Genomic DNA, 19,414 nt, shown 5'->3' with positions numbered 1-19,414 from the left:
TATTTAATCTAAGGTCATTACTATATCTTGGAATGCGGAATATACATTNGGTTAAAATTCTGATATTGAACAAAATTTAATGGAGCTTCATGCCTTATGATATTTCCTGTTTTATTTTTAAATTCGGTTCAACAAATTTTCCCTCTCTTGTAATTATTTTCTAAATAGATTTTAACATTTTCAATTCTGCAAATAAGATATTCCTCTAATTCTATATCTATTTTCATTTAATTTTGGCTGTTGGCTAATTTTAATTTTGGCTACTATCTTACCCATTTATGGATCTGCCAACTAAAATTTTATTGATTCTAATCTTATTTCCTATAACCTAACAAAAAAAAAATCTAATTAATTGAATATGGGATCAGATTTGATCCTAAATTGATTTCTTATAACCATAACAAAAGTAAATCTGAGATAGGATTTTACTGTTATAACAGACCAAAATCTTCTAGGTAGATCTGCATCATATCCTTGTTGAAACACCATTTTTTCTTTTTCCCAAACGTTTTTTTCTGTTTATTTTTGGATGAACTGTGATATGGTGGGGGTTTAGGAAAGAGGATGCGGTTGAAGTTAGTGGAGAGATGTGGGTAAATTTTATTTTTATTTTTATTTTAAGTAATCCTTTTTATTATTTAATTATGAATTATTTTCTTTATTATTATTTTGACGTATATATTTTTTTATAATTATTTTTATTTGTTTATTTATTTTTATTATTATTATTATTTATTTTATTTTTTTTTTTTGGCTATTACAGTATTTTTCTTATATATTCTCAAACTTGGATGAAATCGAGTTCTTAACGAATCTCATGACCACCAAAAATTTAATTTCTAGCTTAAATTTTTGTAACTCGTGAGTAATCAACTCTAGGGTAACATATCAAAAATTCAAACTCTAACTCACAAGATTTCTCTAAAATCTAGAGAGTGAAGAGACTGAATTATAGACATTTAAGATGATAATTAACGTTTTATGTTATTTGTCCAAATTTAATTATTTAGAATTGCATCTCTAAGCACGATCGTCACGCGCACAACTTTTTTTTTAATTAAAAAAAAAGCACACTAACAATTATTAAAGGTTGTTGAATGAGGAAAATGAAAAGTAGCTTTTGTTCCCAATTTAAATTTTGGAAGTCCATCCAAAGTCAAATTATTATAAAAGTAAAATAAATAAATAGAAAGTAAAAGTAAAAATGAGTTTTCTTTTGTAACACAAATAAATACTTTTAAACCTTTAATAAATCCTATAATTAGTATTTAAAAAATAATTAGTTTAATAATTATTTTATAAAAGGCATATTTTAAGAAATATTTAAACTCTTTTTAAAAATTAATATTTATTTTAATGTTAGCGATAATTATGAAAAAAAATTTGGAAAAAAAAAAACATTATTTTCAAATATTTCTATTTTATTCTTCACATGATAACTTCGGATCTTGTCCTATCAACATCAAATCTTCTACCTATCCTCAATTGGTTTTTCAAATTCCTCTCATTACAAATATTAGGTGTACGTTTTGAAAATAAAGGTAGGTCGAGATTCAATGAATAAGTATCGAAAATTTAGCACATTTGATTAATTTAATCACCGACGGTCTATTTTTGTGTCGTGAATACACGAGCCATGTGTTTTTGAATTTGATGCTATATAAACTCGATCTGTATATTGTATCGGTTGTAATCTCTGTTGTAAATACACTCATCTTTTTCTTAGTAATGGAACGTAATGGAACATAGCTCTCTAAATTGATTTGGCGATGTGGTTCGGTTTAAAATCTGTCTCATTACAATCACATGGAGCATTGAATACTAGTTTCCTAATCACATGGAACATTAATAATGTTGTTTTTTTCCCCTTTTTGATGATTAAAAAAGTGGCAACTTTTTGCTCACCTTTGGGCAAACAAATTGCAGTACAAACCATCATGAGATCAACCAAATCATCATCTCAATCTAAATTCACAACTAATACTATTTTGACCGTTTCGGGTTCGATTCGTGCTACCTGTTCTTATTGGTCGTGTGTCGATTTTGAATCTTTCGTGTATCGGTAGATCAGTTCATTGAGCTGAAAATGACCCAAAAATGCAGCCTAAATAACAATCTTCTTTATCAATACAAACAAGATCTTCTAAAAAAAAAATAAAACTAATTCTGCAAAAATAATTCACAGCCTCTCCATCTTCTTTTCTCCTCTTTTATGTACTTTGTGTACAACAATCCTTCTGTGATTGATAAACTTCAATGTGTTGTTGTATTTTATACATCATCTTTTGCTTGTGTGAGCCTCGGTTTTCAAGTACTCGTAGCTTTCGGATTTTGTATCTTCCTCGTCCTCCATACTGTCGCCTCCTGTCGTCGAATACCCTCCGTTTCCAGCCAACTGGAATGGACCTTGTGGTGAGGCTGACTGGGAGCTGCTCACTTTTGAGGACTCACCACATCCATCTTGGGATGTCCATAAATCTCCTAGAACGACTGGAGATCGGTCTGCTGCTCCGGTAGCTGGAGTCGAGGGAAGTCGCCGTGTATGAAGACGGTATTTCTGCATTGACAAGCAACCGATTGTTATCGTTATCATCGAGATTTTAGGATATAATGAGTTGCAGATGGGAATGTTTTTGGAACCTTACTTGTAAATGACTTTTTACTTCATCATTGGTCAGGCCATCTACCTGCATCATCTCTCTTATTTGCTTCGGCGTTGCAACTGCATTTGATCGAAAACCCCGAGTTAGAGACAGTTAATTTGTTCTCGTTTCATCGACACAGAAAATGACCCAACAGTTCAAGAGAAATGTTCATCATCTAGTTTAAGCTAGTTGAATTGATTTGATCCTTAAACTCATATGAGGATCCAATAGAAACTTGCATTTTGATTCAAACATGTAAAGCAACACAACACAAGTACTTTTCTTGAGATCTCATGGATGGTTCTCACCTTGTGAACCTCCAAGTTGCTGCAAGGCATTCACGAATCGTCGATGCAACTCCGGAGACCAGCACCTCCTCTGCTTCCGGGCAGGCTGCTGATGCTGTGGTGGCAACACCGTGCGTAGATTCGACAGAGCATCGGGAGCAGACGCCAAAGTCGCTCGGTTGCCACTCGACCCCAAAACACAGGAACCCAATTCTTGTTTAGGATTCTTCAAACTGGGAGTGACCAAAGAAAGTGCACACATGGGAGACTCCATCTTCTCTTGCTTGTTCACAGCAGCCATGGCTGGAAAAGCAGAAGAAGATGACTTGAACCCAACAAATAATCTCTCCTCATTCTTGTTTCTACATGGTGGAAACCTATCATCTGCAGCAGTAGCTAAATACCCACACCCCTCGTTTCTCTACCACAAACAAAAACAAAGAAAACGCTGAATACTACCCCTAAATGAATGGATCATAGTTTCAAAACAAGCTCCCAACAATGCATCAAATTGAGTCCATGTTTATGTACCTTGGCTTTGGTTTGAGTGTTTTGGAAGTCATCAGAGTTCCATAGCTGAACAGAGCTCATCCATTCCTTCTTATCTCTACAATCCTGTTTCTTCTCATTGTCATTAGGGGAATCCTTGTTCAATGAAATGAATTCCTCCAGAACTGGTTTGGTCTTTGGGGAAGAACAAGAAGAAGAAACACATTGCAGAGAAGAGCCCTTCAAAGCAAGAATCGCTACAAAACAGAATAGAAAGCTAAATCCAGAATCACCCAAAAACAACAACAAGCAAGCAAAGAAAAAATCAACCCCAAAAACAAAAACCAATGAAATGAAATCCAAAAACCCATCACTCAGAATGAAATCAAAGGTCCAAAAACACCCACCGTCGTTCAATAGAAGCATACAAAAGGGGAGCTCGCGCTTGAAGGCATCGATCTTCTTCATTTCCTCCTCCAAGCTGTTGATGAAATCACCGAGCCTGGAGACACGGTCAGAAGCATTGGCAATCAGGGAAATCTGATGAAGGAAATCAGAGACGGTTTTGGGACGAAAATCCCAGGTGAATTTAGGGGAAACAGAAGGCATTTCTTAATTATCCGATTGAGACCCAGATCTTGGATGGAGAGGATGAAATTAGTGGAGGGTTTAGTTAATGGGGTTCTTCAGGAAAAGAGAGGAAGAAAGAGAAGAGTGTGAATAGAAGAAGAAGAAAAAGAAGAACAAAGAAAATGAGAATAAGACGCGGAGATTCTGCCTTGCGATGCACAAAAGGCATCGCCGATTTTAGACGGAGATTCGAGCGACTCCCCTGCTTCAACCCACTCTCCTGTCGTCGCATTTTTTTTATATTTTATTATTTTTAAAATTATAATTTAATAAATATGTATTTAAGTTAAAATTAGAAAGGGAGATGGTTTAGGAAAATATTTTAGAAAAAAAATAAAATTAATTAAAAACATTAAATATTATTGTGTAATTAATTTTTTAAACAAAATATTTCAACAAATATTTGAGATTTCTATTAGGATATTTCTTTAAAAAATAATAAAATGGAAATGAAAAAATATTATTTTTATGGGAACAAATCTTTATTACTTATATTTTGAAAATTTTGATATATAAAATACAAATTATTTAAGTATATAAATTAAATAACTCAACAAACTTTGTAAGGTTGAACTGGTTACCTTCTCGATGTTGTAATGATCTAGATGCCTAGGTGGCTTTGACTCGTTATAATTCAAATTTACAATATTTTTAATATGAGTAAATAAATAAATATATGATAGGAAATTATTATTAAATTTATATTGGAATTGGGAAAGGAAGGAATCTGAGGGTAAACGGGACTTTTGAACCAAAAAACAGGCACTAAATTCTGGTCAATGTTGTGAAACAAGACATAAATGACAACTTTCACCTAATATATTTGAATTCCTTAAATTTCTTTTTTTTTTTTTCTTTTAAATAAATGTAAATTAATTTGTTCTTTATTATGCAGCCCACCATGGTGGAATTTACCATTTTGAGACCAAAATTTATTGAGATTCCAACCCCAAATGAACTATAATTTATGTTTAAGACCCATTTTGGTAATTGACCATATTATTTTATAAACTTGAGAGGTTTTTTTTCACTTGTAAGATTCTTTTTTTGTTCTGTGTTTTTTTTTTTTTTTTTTTTTTAATATTGTGCTTCTAATATAGATTCCTAAACCTAAGCTCAAGTTGTGGGTTTTTGCCTTTACCAAAATATATATAATTTCTTCTAGAAAGAAATTAGAAAATAATAAATATGGGAGGAATAACTATGCATTTGTAGAAACCGCAACATGCAAATTTACCTGGAATATTTCAACCATGCAGAAGTTCTTTCATTATACGAGATTTTTTTTTTTTTTTTTTNGCAAGAATTGTTAAAACCCCTTGAAAAGAAGTGATCGGAGAATAAGAGTTAGGGTTCTCGTGATAGTAGCGTTTCATTGTCAAAAAAGAAAAAGCGTAAGAGCTATAGTGTCTTGAAAAATTGTTATCAAATAATATATTGGAATATCTAATAATATAATATATTAAAATAGAGTATCTTATTTAAATTATTTTAAGATGATATAAGATACCTAATATATTTAATTAACTTAAATCACATTCCAATTTTAATATATATATATAATATAAAATATTAATTATTTTAATATTTAATGAATTAAATACCGTAAATATATTTTTCACTTTAAATTAATATTTTAATTCCAACCCTTCGAATTTTTCTTTCAACTAAATAATTGTGAGTGATCCCAGCAAGTTCTTCGACCCTTCAATCGAAGCTATCATTCTACCGATAAGACTTCTGTCTCTTTTCTGTTCTTTCCGTGATTGTCTTTAAGTGATCAGGTGAATATAGTTAATTAATTAAACTTTTTAATTAATTAATTTTTGTTCATTGTGTTAAACATAGAATAGATCATATCTGTATATAGTAACATAATCTAGTGATTTACTAGTTTGTTACCAAATCTATGATTTAGAATGTAATCTTCATTATACACATCTATAAATACATGAGGTCGTGACCCTAGGTCATGGTGTCATTCAATCTAACACATTCATATAATCATTACAACCAAGTCAATCCTTCACGAATTATTAATAGTTACGATTGAATCCAAAATTCATTTAGTCGTGTAATACTTTATCATGGTACGAACTCTTAATTTGAACTTTATTCTTTGTATTAGATTCCTCACTTCTTCTCAAACATTTATCCATTTAACTTACAATTTAGATGTAGCTTTATTAAAGCTTTCTGAATTGATCTTCTAAAAGGATAAAATAACTTCGAATCTTCAAAGAATTTAAATCCATTTTGTCGTCATCAACTTTAAAGAATCTTCATGTCATTTTCAAATAGGAGCGGTCGACCTTCTATGATATCAAACAAGTCATGCCATAGTTTAAAAATGACATGACAGAAAATCGAACCATCAACTTTTGAGACATTAATTAAAAGGAACCAAAATCTAAAATTTGAGTTACTTTCTCGATTATTTTTAACCGAACTTTAAAATTGTAATAAAAAAAATTGCAATTCTATACATTTTTAATTTAAAAAATATATAATATATCTACCGAAAATAAATATGAAAATTTATATCATATTTAATAACATCTCTTTTATTTAATCTATTTTTAAAAATTCAAATAATTTTTTTTTTTTTTTTTTTTTTTTCTTTATATTTTATCATAAANGTAATATAAATTTTGAGTGAATTTATTTATTTTTTAAAAATTAAAAAAAAAATTTCTTGATTTTTGAATATAGTGTAAAAAGTAGGGTGGGAAAGAGGGACGTGTAAAGGACGCGCGATGATGGCGAGTGGGGAAAGAAAAGTGTGGGATTCCAAAAATGGATTGAAGCTCAACAAATGTGGCAGAGGCAGGGGAGATGTTGAGCTGGAACCCGAGGCGTGCGGAAGATGCTGTCTACACGATTCCAAAACGACACCGTTCTTTTCGTTTTCTAGATTCCTTTTTGTTTTTTTTTAATTAAAAAAAAAAAAAAAAAAAAAAAAAAAANGGCGTTTGGATGGATGCATTATCCCCACTCGTTTTCCACCTCTCCAATCAATCTTGTCGGACGCTTCTACCTAAAGATTCTCTCTTTCATTCCTACCCTTCCAACAAATTAAATAAATAAAAATACTTTAATAATATTAAATGTGAGATCTTAATTGATCTTGTTTATTTGATGTAACGAGACATATACTTAAATATCGATCACAGACATTTATGGAACACATCTACCATAGGGACAAATAGTCAATTTTAAAACAACTTTTTGTCAACCTCTTTTAGATATGAATCTATTTGATTCAGAGAGGGAAGAACTTGCATCAGTATCTCAATTTCAATTCAAACATGGGTTTGATTCACATTACATGACAAAAACTTCCTTTCCTTCGAATAACTCACAATAACAAGAATTAAGGAGAAAGATTAATGTTTGAATCAATAGGTATATGAGTTTACCGTTCAATCCATTCGGTCAGGGAATAGAGGAAAAGAAAAAAGCTACTAAATATCCTTTACCTAGTGTTTGAGTTCAATCGGTCTCATCCAGCTTGCCTTACCTAGTGAAACCCGATGAATCAATAGGTTCAGGGAGAGTCAATTCATTAGCTGCTTTACCTCGTTCAAGAAGTGAGAGGAAAGAACAAATTCGAGACCGTAAAATAGCTTTACCTCGTTTATAGTGTTTGAATAAATAGGAAAAGGGATAAATAGTCAATTTTGAAACAACTTTTTGTCAACCTCTTTTAGATATGAATCTATCTGTTCTAGAGCAGTCTCAATTTCAATTCAAACACGGGTTTGATTCACATTTCATGTTCTGAGAAATATTTACCATTCGAAAAGAGGAAAAAACGGAGTCTTTGTCTACAGAAATGCCAGATGTATAGAACACGAGATAGTGCTTTTTCAACTCTCTCAAAATGGAATCTATTCCAAACCTCTAATATATAAATTGTATACGTATTTTAGTAAGAGTATATTTAGACGGGATCGATAATGCATTGAATTTGTTAATGAATTTAAATATTATATATTGGTTTATAGTTTAAGAGTATAGTAATACAAAATTGAAGGTGGAAATTTGAGTGGTTTTTGACTTTAGGTTATTAATGGTTAGGAGGATGATAGTGGAGAATCTTATACATTCATTGACCCATGATGAGACTAATATTTTAACAAAATACCCTTGAGCCATTCAAACATAATGCATTACCCTTCATTCATTCAACCCTTTAACACTTTTTGGCCAATCCCAAAGAGTTTTAGAAAAAGGGCAAAAGTGGAATTATATAATTGACCGGTTCAAGGTGTGATCGTCGCTTTCTTCGTAGCTATCAGACAATATGATATTGTTTCGAGTATATGCTCGAATGGTTTAGCTTCTCTTATCTTTTATTTAAAGGGATAATTTTATTATCAATTGAACTATACTCAAGTTTATAAATATTTTTTTAAAGAAAAATATAAATATTAGCGATATTTCTTATAGCTTACATTTTTTTTTTTATAGTAAAAATTATTTAAAAAATAAAAATAAAAAGGGATTGAATTGGGGTCTCTAATTAAAAGGGGTTTAAAAAGTATTTTCTCTTTTACTTTTGGTTATGAAGGACATGTTACCCACACTCATATCACATTATTAAAAAGGAGATAGGGATGATTTTTTAATTACTTTTTTTCTTAAAATAAAAGAATGCCACATTCTCTTACACTATTTAGCATGTGATATAAACTTTCTTAAGAGAATTAAGGACTTAATGTGTGAGATTCCACCTTGGTAGAAAACTCTCCTGAGACGTGTTTTAAAAACTTTGAAGGGAAGTTTAAAAAGAAAAACTCAAAGACAACAATACCTGCTAGCGATGGGCTTGAGCTGTTACAAATGATATCACAACAATACATCGAGCGATGTGTCAACGAGGAAGCTGAGCCTTGAAGGAATTGGACACGAGGTAGCCAGCAAAGACGCTGGGCTCTAAAGGGGTGGATTGAGGAGTCCTACATCGATTGGAGAAGGGAACGTGTGTCAGTGAGGATGCTGGACCCCGATGTTAGGATCACACAACAACACACACTCGATCTAGATAAACACAAAGAATAGGATAGAGAAAAAGCAAAGAAAACTTTGGCTAAAGAGCAAGGAGAACTTTCGCTAAAGAATTTATATTGATGACTACAAGTATATACAGTACGAGAGAATACAGATAATAGAAAGTACATTCTCAAAGCTCTCCCCTAAATATATATATATATGGTTTAGCTTACTATATTTAGCTTTACCAGATATAATAAATTTACTGTATATAACTATTTACCGTATATAGTTTTTTTTATAGCTATTTACATTTATCACAATTTCTTTACCAAATATAACTTTACTATGTATAATAGTTGACTCATCTGTAGCAACAGACTCCATAACCTAACCACCTATTCTAATAGGGGTAGAATGTGAGATTCCACCCAGTTGGAGAGAAGAACTAAACATTCTTTATAGGGAAGCCTCTTCCAACCATGAACAAATAAAGGTCGGGAGTTTAATATGTTTTAGGTAAAAATAAAAGAAAATAAAAAGAGAGAGAAAAATATTTATTTGACTTAGTAAATAAAAGTTGATGTATTTTCAATTATGTTTGTTAAAAAATGAAAAGAAAAAAAAAAAAAAAAAGGGGGAAAAGTTCAAAAAGTTCCCATGTGATGTCTTTGCGTGGACTTCTTTTCCATTTATTTTATTTTATTTAAAAAAAAATACATTTTTCACGTGCATACGATGAAATTGAGGAACATGAATTTAAAAAAAAAAAAAAAAAAAAAAAAAAAAAAAAAAAAAAAAANAAAAAAACATATTTGACATTCATGGACCCAGGCCCATAAAAACCATTTATTCTTAGACAGGCCATTTATTTCAATGGGCCTGTAATGGGCCCAGGCAGGCCCATTAGAAATGGAAGAGTGAGGGAGGAGAAAGGGGTAGAAAGGTAATTTCGGGGGGGGGGAGGTTTCACTGACTTTGAGATGATAAAAATGGGTACCCATCATCTTCTTCTTCACCCACTGAATTATATAAAAAGGAAAAGAAAAAGGAGTTTCCAATTCCCAATGCTGAGAAGAGATTTCTGGAGGTGAAACCAGAGAGGGAAGAAGGATTTGAGGTGTGATGATGATCACCGCCTTTGTGAAGCCCTAGAAAGGCGATTGAAGGAGGCAGATAAGGAATTTGCAGTGCGTGTGTATGTGAGAGGAAGATAGATATAATAATTTCTTCTGCTGATAGGGCAGTGTGTTTGGTGATCTTTCACGTGCTCTGCTCTGCTCTTTCATCATCCATTTCAGTGGCTCTGCTCTCGCCACATCTCCTTCTCCAATCAATCTTCTTCTTCTTCTTCTTCTTCTTCTTCTTCTTCTTCTTCTTCGGTTCTCGATTTCGCCTCTTTTAACCCTCACTATGTTAGCCTAGTGCTTTGCGATTGACTCCGAGTGTTCAATAACGACGAGATGGATCGGTCGGCGCTCACTGTTGGTCCAGGAATGGACATTCCGATCATGCATGATAGCGATCGTTACGAGCTTGTGCGGGACATTGGCTCTGGGAATTTCGGGATTGCTAGATTGATGAGAGACAAGCAGACGGGGGAGCTCGTCGCCGTCAAGTACATCGAGAGAGGTGAGAAGGTTAGTGTGATAAAACTGCCATTGCTGTTGTGTTTAGCTTCCTTTGAATTCACTGAGGATTTTCCCCCTTTCAAAATGAATTGGCTGAATACTATGAACCTGCTTCAAATTTTCTGCTTTTGGTATTCATTTTTCATGATTATTGTGTTTTTTGATTTGTGGAATTGCTTACAGATGGTTCTCTTTATTGTTGTTATCGAATTGGACAACCAAAGTTTTGTTTCTTCTTGATGATGAGTATCTATATTATATGTTCGTGACATTTTTCAATTTATTTTCTTACCTAAGATTAAAAGTTGTTATATGTAAAAAAAAAAAAAAAAAAAAAAAAAAAAAAAAAAAAAAAAAAAAAAAAAAAAANGAAACACACTAACATTAAAAACAGAACAATATTGCAATTAAAATTAAAATCAATTAAATGATTGAGAACATAAAGAAAATTAAATCAGTTGTATATTTCTATATTCTGAAAAGGCACTAGGTATTTTATGAATTTCAAGACATTCTGTGAATTATAAATTCCTTTTTTTAAAAAAAAAAATATTACATCGAATCTATGACTTATAGGAGAAAGTAAAGATGCCTAATTCATTGAGCTATATTGTTGTGAGTTATAAGTTATTATTAAATTATTGTTACAATTACAACTTACAAATGTATGTATTACTTGCTTGTATCTCGTAATCCGTGCTTGTAAACATTAATAATTAGTGATTGTTGTTATTATTTGACTAGCCGACTTGGTATAGTTCATCGGTCAAGACATTACTTCGTTCTTTGAAGGTCGATAGATCGGAGAAGAGTTGACAAACATATCACTTGCAATAGACTGCACTAACAAAATATTTTGCAAAGTATTTGATTAGTTTGAACTATATTTAGTTCTGTTAATCAAATGGTGATTTACCAGTTCCATTGCATTTGACAGATAGATGAGAATGTGAAGCGGGAGATAATAAATCACAGATCTTTAAGGCATCCTAACATTGTCAGATTCAAGGAGGTTTGTTTTATACTTAAATTTGGCCTCATCCTCATCCAGGCAGAAGAATGTTTTCACCTAATATATGACATTGAAACAGGTGATCTTAACCCCAACCCATCTGGCGATTGTGATGGAATATGCATCTGGAGGAGAGCTCTTTGAGCGGATCTGTAATGCTGGGCGGTTCAGTGAGGACGAGGTTTTATAGGTCCATTGAAATTCTTGATTTAGAACCTCGTACCATTGTTGCCTGAATTAAGTTTTCTTGATCTGCAGGCGCGTTTCTTCTTCCAGCAACTCATATCAGGTGTCAGTTATTGTCATGCAATGGTGTGTAAATGATTTACATTTGATGTCTTTATCATTTCCTTTGTGCCCTCAGAGGCGCAAGTCATTGCTAGAAATACTGTGGTTTAAGTAATTGTTAACCTTCACTCATTTTCTGTAGCAAGTATGTCATCGTGATTTGAAATTGGAGAATACATTGCTGGATGGAAGTCCTGCTCCTCGCTTGAAAATTTGTGATTTTGGATACTCCAAGGTACAACCGACTTCTTGTGTTTCTGCGCTGCGAGTAAAATTAAAATTTTAAGGTTGTTCGAACTCGTAGATTTTGACAACAATAAAGACTCCACTGCATTAAGTGTCTTATTTGATGCAATTTTGTTCGTTGTGGTAGAGAAAATTTAGTTGATTCAACTGAATCTGTTGTTTCTTTTGCCTGCACATTTTGATTTGGTGTCTACTTTCAGTCTTCTGTGCTGCACTCACAGCCAAAATCAACGGTTGGCACCCCTGCGTATATTGCTCCTGAGGTGTTGCTTAAGAAAGAGTATGATGGCAAGGTAGTATTATAGCCATTCATATTCTTTCTAAAGTTATAGTCTAAAGCTTTTTATTCAAATGAACTATCAGTTTAAACCCGTACGTTCATGTCTATACATTTCAGATTGCAGACGTGTGGTCGTGTGGGGTGACCTTATATGTCATGTTGGTGGGTGCATACCCCTTTGAGGACCCTGAAGATCCGAAAAACTTTCGTAAAACAATTCAGGTGATAGGCTAAACTTGCTGAATGGATAGTTGGAATTCAATCATTTGGCTAAAACATTTGATTGTTTATTGCAGCGAATCCTGAATGTACAGTACTCAATTCCTGATTATGTTCTTATTTCTCCCGAGTGTCGCCATTTAATCTCTAGGATTTTTGTTGCAGACCCAACAAAGGTTAGACTCACCAATCTTGTTAATACATAAAATAACCCAATCACATAGCAAAATATTACTTTCTAAATGGCTGATGAGATTCTATTTTGATATGTGACTTGATGTCAACTTCAATCACCTGGTATAGAGGATAACAATCCCAGAGATAAGAAACCACGAGTGGTTTCTGAAGAATCTTCCAGCCGATCTCGTAGACGAAAGGGTGATGAATAACCAATACGAGGAGCCTGATCAACCCATGCAAACTAGTGAAGAAATCATGCAGATAATCGCTGAGGCTGGCCTTCCCGCTGCCGGGACACAGAGCCTCAACCAATACCTTACTGGCAGCCTTGATATCGACGACGATATGGAGGACGACCTAGAGACTGATCCTGACCTGGATCTCGATATCGACAGCAGTGGAGAGATTGTCTATGCAATGTAATTGTTTATATACCTTTCGAAGTTTGTAGGGTACAAAGGAGAGTAAGCACATATTGTACCACGCTTAGACCACGAAGGCTGGAGAGATCCTGAACCCATTGGATAGAGGTTTACTGATAGAATTGCAAACCGAGTCCAGTGGATCCATCTGTTTCTATATATAGCTTGGATTTGGGTTTCAATGGTCCACCTTTTACATGTGTTTTCTGTATAATCTGTCTATCACCATACACGCACACCCCATGATCTGCAGTTGTATATTTTCTGTAGCAAATATTTGAACTTCTTGTCAAACATGTGTTTTCATATCTGCATCCAGTAATATGAATAGGAGAAAGGAAGATGCAAATAGTAAATTCCCATTTGATGACAAATTCATTACAGGTCCTAAATGGCTATCAAAATATGTATATTAGTTATAAAAAGAGCACGAATAACAATAAGAGTTTTAGGTAAGTTACACCCGATTCACCCCACGGTCAACTTTTTGAATTCGCAGTTTCCTGCACTTGTCCTTCGTTTGAATTCTAATCTCCAAATGATTCAACTCAGTTCATGTGACGGTGGTTCTGGTTGGGTTTGAGCCTCCGTCTGTGGAGGAGCTGGCGGTTGTGGCTGGGTTTGAGCCTCTGTCGGTGGAGGAGCTGGTGGTTGTGATTGGGTTTGAGCCTCTGGCTGTGGAGGAGCAGGTGGTTGTGGTTGTGGTTGGGTTTGAGCCTCTGTCTGTGGAAGAGCTGGTGGTTGTGGTTGGGTAGGAGTCATAGCCGGGGCCGAGAGGGTTACTTCCTGAGCATACACGCCTGGTGGAGGAGGGTACCCACTCTGTGCGTAGACAGGTTGAAAAGCGACAGGAGGCTGCTCCTGTCCCCCGCTTACTGTTTGATAATAACCAGACTGGTCATTCCCTGTCTGAGGAAGTGATTGGGTCAGGTCGCTTGGGTACGTCCAGTAACCGTTCATAGAGTTGACAACTGGCTGGCCGTCTGAAACTTGGTATGCTGCAGTCGGATATGTACCTTCAGTGTCGGTTCCATTTGTTGATAGCACACCAGGTGGTGCACCTCCTGAGTTAAGGTACATGTTCTGCTGATCGTAAGGTGGAATTTGGTCCGAGTAGTTTTGCCCATAACTCGATACCTGTTGGGAGTAGGTCTGATCATAACCATGAGTGGCGGCTGAACCTGGCTGACCATAACCATAGCCAGGATATGGAGGAGCTGACCCAACCTGAGACTGTTGTCCATAGTAATTATATCCTGTACTTTGTTCTGATGGCTGAATACTTGCTTGGTTCGCATGATCCCAGCTTCCTACTTGAGTTGGATAGTTACTATAATACGGAGGCCCTGGGGTTGGAGGATAGGTTCCTGGCGCATATCCATATTGGGGTTGTTGCTGTTGCTGCAAGGGAGGTTGTTGTCCAGCTTGAGACCAATTGGTAGGAGGAGGGTAAGTTGATTGGGCATAGCTAGTAGTTTCAGATGTATTCACCAGACGTTTCTGCAGAAAGGGGGGCATTTATGTCTCAGAGATAATAACATTCAAATTCCAGCAGTCTATCAAAGCTCATGTCAATCTCTTAAAAAATGAATGAAATTTTAAACGTTCCTATTGAAAGATAGTTGAAATGATGTGCAGTTGAACTTCAGCTACCATACAAGAGCCTAATGTTCAAAAACACAAGCCAAGAAAACTACGAGCCTATTAAGAATGACTTTCAAAGTGCTTAAAAAATGGTTTTAAAGTTTAAAAAGTGTTTTTAACCACTAGAAAAGTCATTTCAAACCGAGCCTTCATAAAACCATCATAGAAAATATTGCCTTTCAATACTTCGGATTTTCATGCACGTGATAATATACCAGATAGATAAACCACAGAAATCTCAGCAGAAAATTAGTAGAGCCAGAGAAAATCGGGGACATAGGTGAGGAGAAGTTTGAAAGGCAATAAAGGGAGTTGATGACTCACCCCACTCATTACTTCATTAATCAATTCTTTAGCTGACTCAATCTGCTCCTTCAGCCCATTAATATAAACATTTCTCTCTGTCGATGTATCGCCGGGAGGAAGGTGCAAAGGGATAACCTGAAGGGTGAGAGTCCATACAAGAAGATGATAAACAGCATTACCGGACAATGTTTAGATTAAAATGTGAAAATTTTGAAAACAACCTTGCATATTTTCAATATTTTAAATCCATTATCAAACACGTATCTAAAAATAACAGGCTGTGAATCTTTGTTTCAAATTCTTGTAGGATCATCAACCAAATGCATCCTAAGATGTACGAATGATGAAATGGAGAATTTTTTATTTGAAGTATACTTTTCTAGTAAACTTTCTGAGTCTGACAATTCAAAGTTACAAATCTAACAAAACAGGGTCAAGCAGTAATGTTACTGTGCTTGCTAATTTTAGAAACTCTAAGCTGTTCTTGAACTGCAATAATTGCAATGGCAATGGTTCAATAGACTCTAATTCCCACAAATTACATACCTGAACACGAGCTGCTGACTTGCTCTGTATGCCCTTTATAGTCTCGCCTCCCTTTCCAATGACAAGTGCAACCTATAACAACATTCTTATCATAATATTAGATTAACCTTAAAGGATGGATAAAACACATTAAAAGAAATTACCTTATTGTTAGGAATCTTCATTACGAACTGCTCAACTCCAGGTTGACTTGAGGTCATTCCCTGATTTGTGGTTGCAGGAGAAGCTCCTGAATCTGCCTGTTACATTAAGGTGTCTAAATAGCTTCACATCTCCAACATACAAGAGTTGACAATGATAAAGCATTTTAATCAGCGCTTCACCTCTGCCATTACTTCATTGATAAGCTGTTCTGCCCTGCTAACTTGTTCTGAAGTGCCCATTAATTCCACATCTCTTGTCAAAGATTGAGGATCAGCTTCGAAATCTCTGGTGATCTGAATTTTAGCCCCTGACTGGAGTTGAAGGTATTTGATGGTTTCTCCACCTTTCCCAATAATCAACCCAACCTACAAAAGGATTTGAAAAGAAAAAATCAGCTTTGACAGCAGTAGGCAAATGGTAATCTAACAGACAAGATGGCAACCAAGTACCTTAATATTTGGAATATTTATTTTCTTACTCGTGCTTTGAAAACCATGGTATGGACCTGTTTGAGTACCAGAAGAAACTGAACAACTTGAAAGTTAGCAAAATCTGGAATTGGAAATTTGTGCTTCTTTTCAATAGAAATATAACTACATGCTTAGTATTTACAGAAAAGTGAATCTCAAAGTTGCCAATGCATGTTGAAAAATCGAATGCAAGAAGTGACACATGACACGACAGTGTTTGAGTATAAAAATAAAGGAATGTCTACTTCGTGATTAGTAAGCATACTAAATGTGCTGAAAAAGAATCTCAAGTAACAGGCAATTGAATATAGAATTAAGACTACATCATAATCATACCTCGAAACTAATACAATTAGTTCTTTATAAAGAAGAGTTACACAATCCATTATAATAAATAAACAAACAAAGAAGAGAAGGGGAAAAAAAGAAAGATTGTCAATGTGAATTGTATAATACACAGCCTCAAATTGAAGTGTCTATTACAATATTTTTTTAAAACTCTCCTTTTGTTATCAACTAAAAGAAACAGAAATTTCTAGCCTAAACTACCCTCTAATTACTACAAAAAGATTCCCAATTCCCATTAATTACATAAAGGTGGTACTGGTAACTATTAAAGACTTCAATTGGGGAAAAATTACATGAAGGTGTAGTTGAATGACAGAAACTTCCCTTCCCTAGCTCTATCACCTCTACCCACCCTCTAATCTTGTCATTGAACACAGTCATTTCTCTCTCTTTAAAAATCCCATAAGCCTATATCAATAATGTCGAGGAGGATCTTTGCCTTCTTTTTTACTGTAGCCCAAAGGCAATTGGGAAGTGTTCTCCTTTGTAGTTGAGTGGAAGCACCATTGTAGATTGAAGCTCTGACAGATGAAGTTTCATTAACTCCTTAATTGGCTGTGAAGAGGACGTGATTTCAACTCTCCTTTGTATTTAAACACAAATTGCACTAGATTGAATTGAAGGACAGAAAACGAAGGCCATCTCCTTTGATCTATTTCCAGGATTAATACTCCCCCAAACAAAGGGTCCACACAAAAAATTCACTTTTTCGGGGTTGTTATCCTTCTTTATTGCAAGAGCGAGTGCTATTGGAAGAAGAAAACTATTTGTAATCAGGATTTGCAACAAGGACCTCAGCCAGAAGTTCTCTGATGTCTAAAAGTTTCATATTCTGCAACCAAAGCCTCAAAATCTTCCATCTCTGCCTCTAACAAGTTCCTTCTAGCAGTGATGCTCCACAAAGGAGTCTCACCATCCAACACATTGCATACAACCCTTTTCTTTTCCTTCTTGTTACTAATAGCATACATCAAGGGGAAATAATCTATCCAATCTATCATCCATAAAGGTCTTTTCTTCCCAATTTTAACAATGGAAAACCTTCCCCAGTGACTCCTTAGCTACATTAAAGACCACAAGGGAGGTCTTCCACTGTCAATTTGAAACCTCCCAAGTGACTCCTTAGTTTCGTAATAGATCACCCAAGGGGTCTTCCACTGTCAATTCAGCTGTATTTTGTGTACCAACCTGTCTTCTCTCGAATCTCTCCCACAAATGCTTGCAATGACCACAAAACTTAAGCAAGATTGATCCAAATGATACCATAGCTAGAGGTGGAGTTGTATAAACGTGGAGCTACTTGTTGTTAAATGTGAAAGGGAGATTTTCATTTGCATCAAGCTACAAGTTTCGACAATGGGAGATTTTCATTTGCATCGACATCCCCATTGCCAGATATGATATCAACAGGGAGGAAACCTACATAAAGAAGTATGTCTATATCATTGGGTTCTAATGGGTAGAAACGGCATAATTCTCTCCAAAATTCTTTCCCGAACCCCTTGGATAAGGTGGCCGAAAGATTGATGTCACCCCACAAAGAAGACTCATCTTTAAATTAAAATTCGATAGACCGCGAGAAGGCTTCTCCAAAATTTCGATAGCAGAGATTACCCTTTTGCTATGACTCCTCCCAAAGCCCTAAAAGGCTCCATAAAGGCCCACTCCAGTTCCCCTTGTCTAAAAAATATAGGTGGACAAAATTTAACAAACTTGACAATAAAATATCAGAGAAGCGCAAAATCTTAAAAGCTAGAACAAAATCAGAGTAATGGACAAGAAGATTGTTTATCCACGTATCCAACATCGGCGTATTTCTATGCTAACAACATAGCCAAAAATCCAACCACAAATGAATCATTAAAGACTCGTGTCGCAAGAATCCGTAACAATTCCACACATGTTCGAACAAACTCCAAAGCATAAAAATAGAGAAGCAGAACATCCACTTTACCTAAATTAAAAAGAAGAAAAGAAAAAGGAGTCGAAGAAATTGAACATGCTTACCAGGAAAGGGGGAAGCGGATGACAGTGGATTTTGAGAGGCGGGGGAAGCAGAGGGGGGTTCGTAGTCAAAGCGAGGGCGTTTAGACTCGGCATTGCTCACAAGCTTAGCAACGATTTCCTGAGCTTTCTGCTTAGCCAATTGAATGTTCTGTTCGAGCTTGCGCTTGTTAGTGTCGGGGTGAAGCTCTTGGGTATCTTGGTGGTCTTTCATGGCGGTGGGAGTGAGAGTGGGAGTGGGGAGGAGGAAGAAGAAGAAGAAGAAGAAGAAGCGGTGATAGGGCTTTGGAGTTCGACGAGCACAAACTCATTTCATTACATTTCCGTTTCTTCTTTCCTTTCCTTTCCTTTCTCTCTCTTCTTTAATTTTAATAAAACTATTTCTCAAAAATTACCCAATTTTCAAAAACTACCTTATATACCTATATTTTAAAAAATAACCATCCCCTTATTATTTTTTTATTTTTTTTAATTGTTTTTCTAAGAAAAAAATATCGATAATCATAGAAAATCTGATCAAAATTAGCCAAAAATCGGCCAAGTAGAGAGTGAAAATGAGGAGTAGCATAAAGAAAAGAGTTTAGAATCCGAACTAAAATCCGACCCTTGACCTCAGTAAGATTCGGAC

At 34.8% G+C, this 19,414-nt stretch overlaps 3 protein-coding genes across 3 annotated transcripts; 1 reads left to right on the top strand and 2 right to left on the bottom strand.

Moving 5' to 3' along the window:
- Positions 1–2,039: 2,039 nt before the first annotated feature.
- On the bottom strand, positions 2,040–4,268 carry LOC111792757 (transcription factor HHO6-like). Its single transcript, XM_023674334.1, has 5 exons — positions 3,829–4,268; positions 3,464–3,678; positions 2,954–3,353; positions 2,646–2,722; positions 2,040–2,557 (listed from the first exon to the last, which is right to left on the bottom strand). Exons 1-5 carry the CDS (start codon positions 4,028–4,030, stop codon positions 2,279–2,281), a joined length of 1,173 nt encoding a protein of 390 aa, XP_023530102.1. The 5' UTR covers positions 4,031–4,268; the 3' UTR covers positions 2,040–2,278.
- Positions 4,269–10,055: 5,787 nt separating this feature from the next.
- LOC111792761 (serine/threonine-protein kinase SRK2E) lies at positions 10,056–13,513 on the top strand. Its single transcript, XM_023674339.1, has 9 exons — positions 10,056–10,686; positions 11,615–11,689; positions 11,769–11,870; positions 11,948–12,001; positions 12,120–12,212; positions 12,424–12,516; positions 12,621–12,725; positions 12,800–12,898; positions 13,026–13,513. The coding sequence occupies exons 1-9, from the start codon at positions 10,510–10,512 to the stop codon at positions 13,323–13,325; spliced, it is 1,098 nt and encodes a 365-aa protein (XP_023530107.1). The 5' UTR covers positions 10,056–10,509; the 3' UTR covers positions 13,326–13,513.
- A 154-nt stretch (positions 13,514–13,667) lies between these two features.
- LOC111792741 (far upstream element-binding protein 1-like) lies at positions 13,668–19,130 on the bottom strand. Its single transcript, XM_023674317.1, has 7 exons — positions 18,790–19,130; positions 16,414–16,490; positions 16,144–16,329; positions 15,964–16,059; positions 15,821–15,892; positions 15,293–15,409; positions 13,668–14,824 (listed from the first exon to the last, which is right to left on the bottom strand). Exons 1-7 carry the CDS (start codon positions 18,998–19,000, stop codon positions 13,868–13,870), a joined length of 1,716 nt encoding a protein of 571 aa, XP_023530085.1. The 5' UTR covers positions 19,001–19,130; the 3' UTR covers positions 13,668–13,867.
- Positions 19,131–19,414: the final 284 nt, after the last annotated feature.

The sequence above is a fragment of the Cucurbita pepo genome, chromosome LG04 (genome assembly GCF_002806865.2).
Source record: "Cucurbita pepo subsp. pepo cultivar mu-cu-16 chromosome LG04, ASM280686v2, whole genome shotgun sequence".
Lineage (NCBI taxonomy): Eukaryota > Viridiplantae > Streptophyta > Magnoliopsida > Cucurbitales > Cucurbitaceae > Cucurbita > Cucurbita pepo.
This window is presented reverse-complemented; position numbering and strand designations above follow the sequence as displayed.

What these genes read in the sequence shown, in the direction of transcription:
- LOC111792757 (XM_023674334.1), bottom strand. Translation starts at nt 4,030, where the DNA reads ATGCCTTCTGTTTCCCCTAAATTCACCTGGGATTTTCGTCCCAAAACC. An exon ending in TATGCTTCTATTGAACGACG is followed by an intron (nt 3,679 to 3,828) that starts GTGGGTGTTTTT and finishes TCTGTTTTGTAG; the next exon opens with CGATTCTTGCTTTGAAGGGC. An exon ending in GCAACTTGGAGGTTCACAAG is followed by an intron (nt 2,723 to 2,953) that starts GTGAGAACCATC and finishes GATCAAATGCAG; the next exon opens with TTGCAACGCCGAAGCAAATA.
- LOC111792761 (XM_023674339.1), top strand. Translation starts at nt 10,510, where the DNA reads ATGGATCGGTCGGCGCTCACTGTTGGTCCAGGAATGGACATTCCGATC. An exon ending in ACATCGAGAGAGGTGAGAAG is followed by an intron (nt 10,687 to 11,614) that starts GTTAGTGTGATA and finishes TGCATTTGACAG; the next exon opens with ATAGATGAGAATGTGAAGCG. An exon ending in ACATTGTCAGATTCAAGGAG is followed by an intron (nt 11,690 to 11,768) that starts GTTTGTTTTATA and finishes ACATTGAAACAG; the next exon opens with GTGATCTTAACCCCAACCCA.
- LOC111792741 (XM_023674317.1), bottom strand. Translation starts at nt 19,000, where the DNA reads ATGAAAGACCACCAAGATACCCAAGAGCTTCACCCCGACACTAACAAG. An exon ending in TGAAGATTCCTAACAATAAG is followed by an intron (nt 15,893 to 15,963) that starts GTAATTTCTTTT and finishes ATGTTGTTATAG; the next exon opens with GTTGCACTTGTCATTGGAAA. An exon ending in AGTCAGCAGCTCGTGTTCAG is followed by an intron (nt 15,410 to 15,820) that starts GTATGTAATTTG and finishes CTCACCCTTCAG; the next exon opens with GTTATCCCTTTGCACCTTCC.